Source organism: Heteronotia binoei, chromosome 13 (assembly GCF_032191835.1).
Source record: "Heteronotia binoei isolate CCM8104 ecotype False Entrance Well chromosome 13, APGP_CSIRO_Hbin_v1, whole genome shotgun sequence".
Taxonomy (NCBI): domain Eukaryota; kingdom Metazoa; phylum Chordata; class Lepidosauria; order Squamata; family Gekkonidae; genus Heteronotia; species Heteronotia binoei.
In genome coordinates, this window is record NC_083235.1 from 3,734,518 (window position 1) to 3,743,830 (window position 9,313).

General features: G+C 48.2%; 1 protein-coding gene across 1 annotated transcript in view; it reads left to right on the forward strand.

Annotated features, from left to right (window-relative positions):
- The window catches only part of KHSRP (KH-type splicing regulatory protein), a 44,610-nt gene extending 43,254 nt beyond the window's left edge, over positions 1 to 1,356 (forward strand). The window contains exon 20 of the mRNA XM_060252664.1: positions 480 to 1,356. Within this exon, the coding sequence (XP_060108647.1) occupies positions 480 to 488 (9 nt within the window). The 3' untranslated portion in view covers positions 489 to 1,356. The remainder of the gene's footprint in view (positions 1 to 479) is intronic.
- The last annotated feature ends 7,957 nt before the right edge of the window (positions 1,357 to 9,313 follow it).

Sequence of the window (9,313 nt, forward strand, 5' to 3'; positions counted from 1 at the left end):
CAGGACAAATTAATTTATGCAGTAGCCAAATTGCTCACTCGCAGCTTTGATGCCAGGAGTTCACGAAAAGAATCAACGCTCCACCTCCAGTCTCCTGGCTCCACCCTCAAATTTTAGTGGGCCAGAAAGAGCAGTGTAAACACAACCGGGCCACCGGGGGAAGTGGGGGGGGGGAGTTTGGGAAGCCCTGATCTAGAACCCACTTAGTTGTCTTAAAGAACCTGAAATCTTCCAAGATTTCTTTGGAGTACTGGAATCACCCGGATGCTGAACCTGAGAGCGAGTCCGTTTTCAGCACCTGCTTCTCCTCAGTATCCATAAAACTCTCCTTCAGCATCCCGTTTCAAACAAATCAGCTCTCTTCTTTTGCACCCACGCACAGTGGCAGGGAACATTGGCAGTATGAATGATCTCAGTCTCTCAGTTGCCAGCGATACATTAAACTTTTGCCTTGCTTCTTGTCTCCTCTCTCCCCGCAGGCTCAGTGAGTTGAATGTCAACCTCCCCATCTCTGAGAATCTTTTTGTTTTTTGGGGGGGGCAAGAGGTGGCCGCTGCAGGAAGCGACGGGGTGGGAAGGAAGCTGGCCTTGTTGCTCTGATTCGCTAGGCTTCTTCGGGGAAATCTTGGCCGACGCCGCCTTCAAGTCTCTTTAAAGTAAAATCCAAAAACTCCAAAAAAAAAAAAAGACCCACAAAACAACCCAGCCCACAAATGTTGAGCCAGCAGCCGTAGAAGATAGCCGACTAAAAAACGCTGCCGCCAGACCCTCCCCCTCCCCCCCCCCCCGCCTGACACGCACCTCAGTTTTTCAGGGTAACACTTCCTCCTTTTTTTCTTTCTGTTTCGTTAAAAAAAAAACTTTACAAGGAAAAAGTCACTCTGCTTTTTAGTTAGGGTTGGAACATTCCTCGGACAACGGTGTTGGTGTTTCAGACAACCCCCTCCTCCCCCCACCCTTCCGTTTCTCCACCGCTGGGACTGATCCGTCGTGTTTTTTGTCTGTTCAAGAGGAGATTGAAACAAACAAAATTGTATGCTCAAGTTTTTACTTTTTACCGCTCGTTTTTAACTTCACAAATAAATGATAACGGAAAAAAAACCATCCCCCTGTGTCTGCCGGGTGGTGTCTGTCCGTCTTTCTCTCTCTCTCTCTTTCTCTTTTCTCTCTCTCTCTCTCTCTCTTTCTGTCCATAGGGTTTTTTTGAAGCTGATGTTTGTTCACAGTATAGCTGTTGTAAAAGCCTGAATAATGGTCATGAATTTAAAAAAAAAAAAAAAGAGCTTCCTGTGTTTTTATAGTTTGAGCAGGCAATTGTGCATTTTTGTTGAATAAAATGCTTTTTTGTTTTAAAAAGACTCTGATGCAGCTGTGTGTGTTTCCAAAGGTAAGGCCCTGTAGGAGCGGCTTCAGCTTCACCAGACAGCAGTTTTTTTTTTTTTTAAGAAATCTCATCATTTGTCATGTCTGTTAGGAGAGGATAAACTGCCTCTCTAGGGCCTCTTCAAACAGCTCAGTTTTGGCTTGGTTTATGGGTAGAGGCAGTGATTTAGTGGTAGAGCCTCTGCTTGGCATGCAGAAGGTCCCAGATTCAATCCCCGGCATCTCCAGTTGAAAGGCAGGAGGTGATGGGAAACACCTCGACTTGAGACCTTGGCTCAGTGGTAGAGCCTCTGCTTGGCATGCAGAAGGTCCCAGGTTCAATCCCCTTCATCTCCAGTTGAAAGGCAGGAGGTGATGGGAAACACCTCTACTTGAGACCTTGGCTCAGTGGTAGAGCCTCTGCTTGGCATGCAGAAGGTCCCAGGTTCAATCCCCAGCATCTCCAGTTAAAAGAACCAGGGAGCTAGAAAGACCGTTACTAGAAACCTTGGGGAACTGTTGTCCTGTCTGAGTAGGCAATACTGACCTTGATGAACTGGAAAATCACGAGCTGCTGTAAATTCAGTACAGCTGATAGGATTTTGCGGGCCTAAAATGGACTCTCTGCAAATTTCTCTCACCTTCTCCAAATTGAAAGAAGTCCCTTTTACTAGAATGCAAAGGTAACGTTCTAATTGATTGACAGGAGCTGGCAAAAACGAAATTAGATTTTTGCGTCAACTCTATATGAAGGACACCCAAGCAATAAAAGCAGACGGTCTAAAATAATCCCTCTACTCTCCCACCTTGGCAGTCTTCCATTTATTGGGAAGACAGACAATAGCTCGGGCAGGGCTATGCACCAAGGGGAGCAGGGTGAATTTTATTATACAACCCCCTCGCCCTCCATTCAAGTATTCCTTATTTCCTGCTTCTCCCCCATTTGGATGCAGCAGCTGGCGAAATTCAAGGCCTCGATAAATGTAGCCAACTATTCTCTGAAGGTCTTTAATCACCTGATATGCCATTAACCAAATCTTAATTTGTTCACACACGAGTCCACGACCGAACCGTGGTGAAGAGCCTCCAGCTGATCATGTGTGCGGCTTTATTTGGGGGCTTTTTCAAATGCCCTTTGACAAGAGGTGATCTGATCACCATCTTCAAGTACTTGAAGGGCTGTCCTAGAGAGGATGGCGCGGAATTGTTTTCTGTGGCCCCGGAAGGTGGGACCAGAACCAATGGGTTGAAATTAAATCAAAAGAGTTTCCAGCTCAGCTTTAGGAAGAACTTCCTGACCGTCAGAGCGGTTCCTCAGTGGAACAGGCTTCCTCCTTGGGAGGTGGTGGGCTCTCCTTCCTTGGAGGTTTCTCAACAGAGGCTAGAGGGCCATCTGACAGCAATGAAGATCCTGTGAATTTAGGGGGAGGTGTTTGTGAGTTTAGAGCGGTTCCTCAGTGGAACAGGCTTCCTCCTTGGGAAGTGGTGGGCTCTCCTTCCTTGGAGGTTTTTCAACAGAGGCTAGACGGCCATCTGACAGCGATGAAGATCCTGTGAATTTAGGGGGAGGTGCTTGTGAGTTTAGAGCAGTTCCTCAGTGGGACAGGCTTCCTCAGGAGGTGGTGGGCTCTCCTTCCTTGGAGGTTTTTCAACAGAGGCTAGATGGCTCCCTGACAGCAATGAAGATCCTGTGAATTTGCGGGGAGGTGCTTGTGAGTTTAGAGCAGATCCTCAGTGGAACAGGCTTCCTCCTCGGGAGGTGGTGGGCTCTCCTTCCTTGGATGTTTTTAAGCAGAGGCTCGATGGCCATCTGACAGCAATGAAGATCCTGTGAATTTGGGGGGAGGGGTTTGTGAGTTTCCTGCATTGTGCAGGGGGTTGGACTAGATGACCCCGGAGGTCCCTTCCAACTCTATGATTCCTGGCCATTAGAGCAGTTCCTCAGTGGAACAGGCTTCCTCCTCGGGAGGTGGTGGGCTCTCTTGGAGGTTTTTAAGCAGAGGCTAGAGGGCCATCTGACAGCAATGAAGATCCTGTGACTTTGGGGGGAGGTGTTTGAGAGTTTCCTGCACTATGCAGGGGGTTCGACTAGATGACTCTGGAGGTCCCTTCCAACTCTATGATTCTAGTTTCCATCAGAACTTTTTGCACTGACGCCAAACTCTTTGACTTATCCAGCAGTCTAGAAGGAGGACCTCTTCTGCTTCGTTTTGGCCATGTTAAGTGGCCCCAGTGAGAGCGCAAAGGACACCAGTGGTCTTTGGGGCAGCTTGGAGCTCTGGCAATGGTAGCCAGAGCTCTCTGGACGAGCCAGTATGGAATAGAGCATGTTCGCTATAGAGGACGCAACCCCCTTTTGTTATAAATGGGCGTGGTGAGCTAGGCTAGGTTGAGTCAGCTGCCTCACGATGGCTCTTTCTTCCACCCTTTGTGTGTTACTCCAGTTTTGAAGGGGGCGTATTTGCCATAAATATTCCCCCCCATCCCCACCATCGAAGTGACAGGAAGGGAGGGGGGGAGGGAAATGTCGGCTGGGCACTCCCATTATTTTCTATGGAGACCGATTCCCATAGGATATAATGGAGAATTGATCCATGGGTATTTGGGGCTCTGGGGAAGCTGTTTTTTGAGCTAGAGGCACCAAATTTTCAGCATAGCATCCAATACCACTCCTCAAAATACCCTTCAAAGTTTCAAAGGGCTTTATCTAGGGGGTTTGATTCTGTGAGCCCCCAAAGAAGGTGCCCCTATCCATTATTTCCAATGGAGGGAAGGCATTTAAAAGGTGTGCAGTGGTCCCTTTAAATGTGATGGCTGGAACTCCCTTTGGAGTTCAGTTGTGCTTGTCGCAACCTTGCTCTTAGCTCCACCCCCCAAAGTCTCCTGCGTCCCCCTGCCACTTCGGTAACAAAGGAAAACAGCGGCGGCACAGTAGGAGACCAGGGTAGCAAGACAGCTGCACCTGAGAGAACGTACTTTCCGCACACTTGAAACAGAAATATCCAAAATAGATATTTACTATAGAAAGATCCCTTGCACACGCCGATTTCTCAAGGTATTCTTCGTAAATGACAGCTGTCATTTACAACGAATACCTTGAGAAATTGGCACGTGCAAGAGATCTTTCTATAGTAAATATTCAGCTTATCGAAAAAGTTCCGCTCAGCGGAACGGGACTCTTCAAGCTGGCAACCGTGTGAAGGAAAATTAACCTTTTGAGCCGATTTTTTTTGTGGCTAGACTCCCGATTTTCTATTTGGACTAGGATCTTCAATGGCCTTTGGATGATAATGATTTCTTTATTTCTGTGAATTTGTAGTCCGCCCTTTCCCATAATGGGCTCGGTGGATTCCAACGTGGTAAAGCAATTAAAACCAGCAGTAAAACAGTTAAAACAATGCAGCTATTAGATGAGAATTAATTTAAGGCAGAGTGGATGGTGTAAACACATAAATTAAGACATAATCGTCACGGGCAACTTGGATGTCCAAAAGATGTCAACTATATTGGCAATCAGTGCTGGGATGCCGGTTAGATGGTATAATAAAATAAGGACATGCTTCCCTCAGCCATAGAAAACTTCCTAGAGTCTCAGTGAAAAAGATTTATTTTGTGGGATACTGTGCTTGTATGCTATGTATTTATATCGTTGGCAATATTTGTGTGTTCATTCACCTGTAAAAATTTTGGATATCTCTATTTCTCTCTGGAGTTGGGAGTGAGCAGTGAAGTGGCCAAGTTTGCGGATGACACTAAATTGTTCAGGGCGGTGAGTACCAAAGAGGATTGTGAGGAACTCCAAAGGGATCTGTTGAGGCTGGGTGAGTGGGCGTCAATGTGGCAGATAAGGTTCAATGTGGCCAAGTGCAAAGTAATGCACGTTGGGGCCAAGAATCCCAGCTACAAATACAAGTTGATGGGGTGTGAACTGGCAGAGACTGACCAAGAGAGAGATCTTGGGGTCGTGGTAGATAACTCACTGAAAATGTCAAGACAGTGTGTGATTGCAATAAAAAAGGCCAACGCCATGCTGGGAATTATTAGGGAATTGAAAACAAATCAGCCAGTATCATAATGCCCCTGTATAAATCGATGGTGCGGTCTCATTTGGAGTACTGTGTGCAGTTCTGGTCGCCGCACCTCAAAAAGGATATGGCATTGGAAAAAGTGCAGAAAAGGGCAACTACAATGATGAAAGGTTTGGAACACTTTCTCTATGAAGAAAGGTTAAAACGCTTGGGGCTCTTTAGCTTGGAGAAACGTCGACTGCGGGGTGACATGATAGAGGTTTACAAGATTATGCATGGGATGGAGAAAGTAGAAAAAGAAGTCCTTTTCTCCCTTTCTCACAATACAAGAACTCGTGGGCACTCCATGAAATTGCTGAGCAGCCAAGTTAGAATGGATAAAAGAAAGTCCTTCACCCAAAGGGTGATTAATGTGTGGAATTCACTGCCACAGGAGGTGGTAGCGGCTGCAAGCATAGCCAGCTTCAAGAGGGGATTGGATAAAAATATGGAGCAGAGGTCCATCAGTGGCTATTAGCCACAGTATATATATGTGTGTGTGTGTGTATGTATACACACACATATATTGGCCACTGTGTGACACAGTGTTGGACTGGATGGGCCATTGGCCTGATCCAACATGGCTTCTCTTATGTTATTAAAGCGTGCGGAAAGTATATTTTTTTAAGACACTGTCGTCTTGCTACCCTGGTCTTTGGTAACTGAGGCGAAATGTGCGACAGCTGAGCTCTTGTCTTCTTTGAAGAAAAGTCTTGACAGACGGCTGTAGGAAGCTGGGACCCGTCTGGTCTTTCGCCTGCTTCGTTATTTTAGAGGGGAAGAGAGGCTGCGCATTCCAGCGTGCTTGGGGGCGGGAGGTGGAGGTTATTACACAGGCCAATAGGGAAGGAGTGGGCTGTACTGGCAAAGCTAAATCTGCTGTTTCCTAAGCCTCCTTGGATAATGTTTTTCACAGCCAGGGTGCTTTTAGGTTCTTTGGCTCTTTTATCACAGGGAACGGCCAGCAGTTCAGCACTTGGCATGCAGGTTCAATCTCGTCTCTCCAGCTAGACAGGGTAGTAAGTGATGGGAAAAACCTCAGCCTGAGACCCTGGAGAGCCGCTGCCAGTCTGAGTAGGCAATCCTGATGGACCAAGGGCCTGATACAGTATAAGCAGGGCTGGCTCTAGACTAGAGGTGTCAAACATGCAGTTCGGGGGCCAAATTAGGCCCCCCAGAGAGTTCCTATCAGGCCCCCGAGCAACTGGCTGCCACCTGCTTCCTTCTCCCTCTCTTGCTTCCTTCTGCATTGCAGCTTGCTTTGCCAGGCTTGCTCAATTGCACAGGAGCTACAGAGCAACGCCTCTGTTTTCTCCATTGGCTGAGGCTCCTCCTTTGGGGAGGGAGGGGGGGAGGAATAGCTTGCTTTGCCAGGCTCTCTCAGTCGCATGGCAGAGCTACTGAGCCAAGCCTCTCTTCCTTCTATTGGCTGAGGCTCCTCCCCCTCCTGGTCCCCTGGGGAAGGCTTTGCCCAGTTCCCTGGATCCCATGGGAGAAATACAAAGAAAGCACCTTTATGACCAATGAGTGCTAACGTTTTAAGCATATTTTAAGTTTTTATTAAAATATACATTTGTGGTTGTCTGTGTTCCTTATAAAATTTAAACTCTGCTACCTATGGCGCAGAGCGGTAAAGCTGCAGTACTGCAGTCTGAACTCTCTGCTCACAACCTGAGTTCTATCCCAGCGGAAGCTGGTTCGGGTAGCCGGCTCCAGGTTGACTCAGCCTCCCATCCTTCTGAGGTCGGTCAAAGGAGTCCCCAGCTTGCTGGGAGGAAAGCGTAGATAACTGGGGAAGGCAATGACAAACCACCCCGTAAAAAGTCTGCCGTGAAAACGTTGTGAATACGTCACCGCAGAGTCGAAAACGACTGGTGCTTGCCCAGGGGACTACCTTTACCTAAACTTAAATAAGTACACCCATGGCCTGGCCCGACATGGCCCATCCCCACAAGGTCTCCTTTATGTCCGACCCGGCCCTCATAACAAATGAGTTCGACATCCCTGGAGTGTCTGGCACCCTAGGGAAGGCTAATTTCTGGCGCCCCCCTCCTACGCTGATAACGTCGCTGAGTCGCATGGGGGGGGCACCCACTGCTTCCCTAAGAAGGTTGGCGCCCTTGACAATCACCTACTTTAAGAACATAAGAGAAGCCATGTTGGATCAGGCCAGTGGCCCATCCAGTCCAACACTGTGTCACACAGTGGCAAAATTATATATACACACACACTGTGGCTAATAGCCATTGATGGACCTGTGCTCCATATTTTTATCCAATCCCCTCTTAAAGCTGGCTATGCTTGTAGCTGCTACCACCTCCTGTGGCAGTGAATTCCACATGTTAATCACCCTTTGGGTGAAGAAGTACCTCCTTTTATCCGTTCTAACCTGTCTGCTCAGCAATTTCATCGAATGCCCACGAGTTCTTGTATTGTGAGAAAGGGAGAAAAGTACTTCTTTCTCTACTTTCTCCATCCCATGCATTATCTTGTAAACGTCTATCATGTCACCCCGTAGTTGACGTTTCTCCAAGCTAAAGAGCCCCAAGCAGGGGCAGCCTTGAGTATAACGCACGTTTATGTGTTTGGTGCAGTGCAGAGCCAGTTAGGTGTAGTGGTTAGGGCTGGTGGCCTCTAATCCGGAAAAACGGGTTGGATTCCCCACTCCATGTACAGCTGCTGGGTGACCTTGGGTCAGTCGCAGTTCTCTCAAGAGCAGTTCTCTTGGAGCCTTCTCAGCTCCACCTACCTCCCAGGGTGTTTGTTGTGGGAAGAGAAGATGATGATGTCGGATTTATATCCCGCCCTCCACTCAGAGTCTCAGAGCGGCTCACAGTCTCCTTTATCTTCCTCCCCCACAACAGGCACCCTGTGAGATGGGTGGGACTGAGAGAGCTCTGACAAGCTGCCCTTTCAAGGACAACCTCTGCCAGAGCTCTGGCAGACCTAAGGCCATCCCAGCAGGTGCAAGTGGAGGAGTGGGGAATCAAACCCGGTTCTCCCAGATAAGAGTCCGTGCACTTAACCACTACATCAAAGAGGAAGGGAAGGAGATTGTAAGCTGCTCTGAGACTCCAAACGAAGGGCGGGTTTTAATCCAATCTGTTCTTTGTGTGTCAGCCTCGCTCCCAGAAGGACTGCCCCCTCCCGCAAGTATGTGTGTTACTTGACAGCCGCAATGGGATGTGGTTGATGGTGTGTGTCAACACACTAAGCATCCTTGGACAGATCTTTCCTAGGAGAACTTGTTCACGCACCTATTTGCATACTATCCAGTTACCTCCATGGAGGACTGAACCAGCTTGGGAAGTAGGGTTACCAATCCCCAGGTGGGGGCAGGGGATCCCCTGGATTGGAGGCCCTCCCCCTGCTTCGGAGTCATCAGAAAGCAGGGGGAGGGGAGGGAAATGTCTACTGGGCACTCAATTGTTCCCTATGGAGACTGATTCCCATGGGGTATAATGGAGAATTGATCTGCGGGTATCTGGGGCTCTGGGGGAGCTGTTTTTTGAGATGGAAGCACCACATTTTCAGCATAGCATCCAGGTTTTTTTAGGTAGAGGCACCACATTTGCAGCATAGCATTCAGTGTCTCTCCCCAAAATACCCTCCAAGTTTCAAAAAGATTGGACCAGGGGGTCCAATTCTATGAGCCCCCAAAGAAGGTGCCCCTGTCCTTCACTATTTCCAATGGAAGGAAGGCATTTAAAAGTTGCGCGGTCCCTTTAAATGCAATGGCCAGAGCTCCTGTTGGAGTTCAAATATGCTTGTCACAACCTTGCTCCTGGCTCTACCCCCAAAGTCTCCTGGCTCCACCCCCAAAGTCCCCAGATATTTCTTGCATTGGACTTGGCAGCCCTATTGGGAAGTCTTTTGTGCTATGT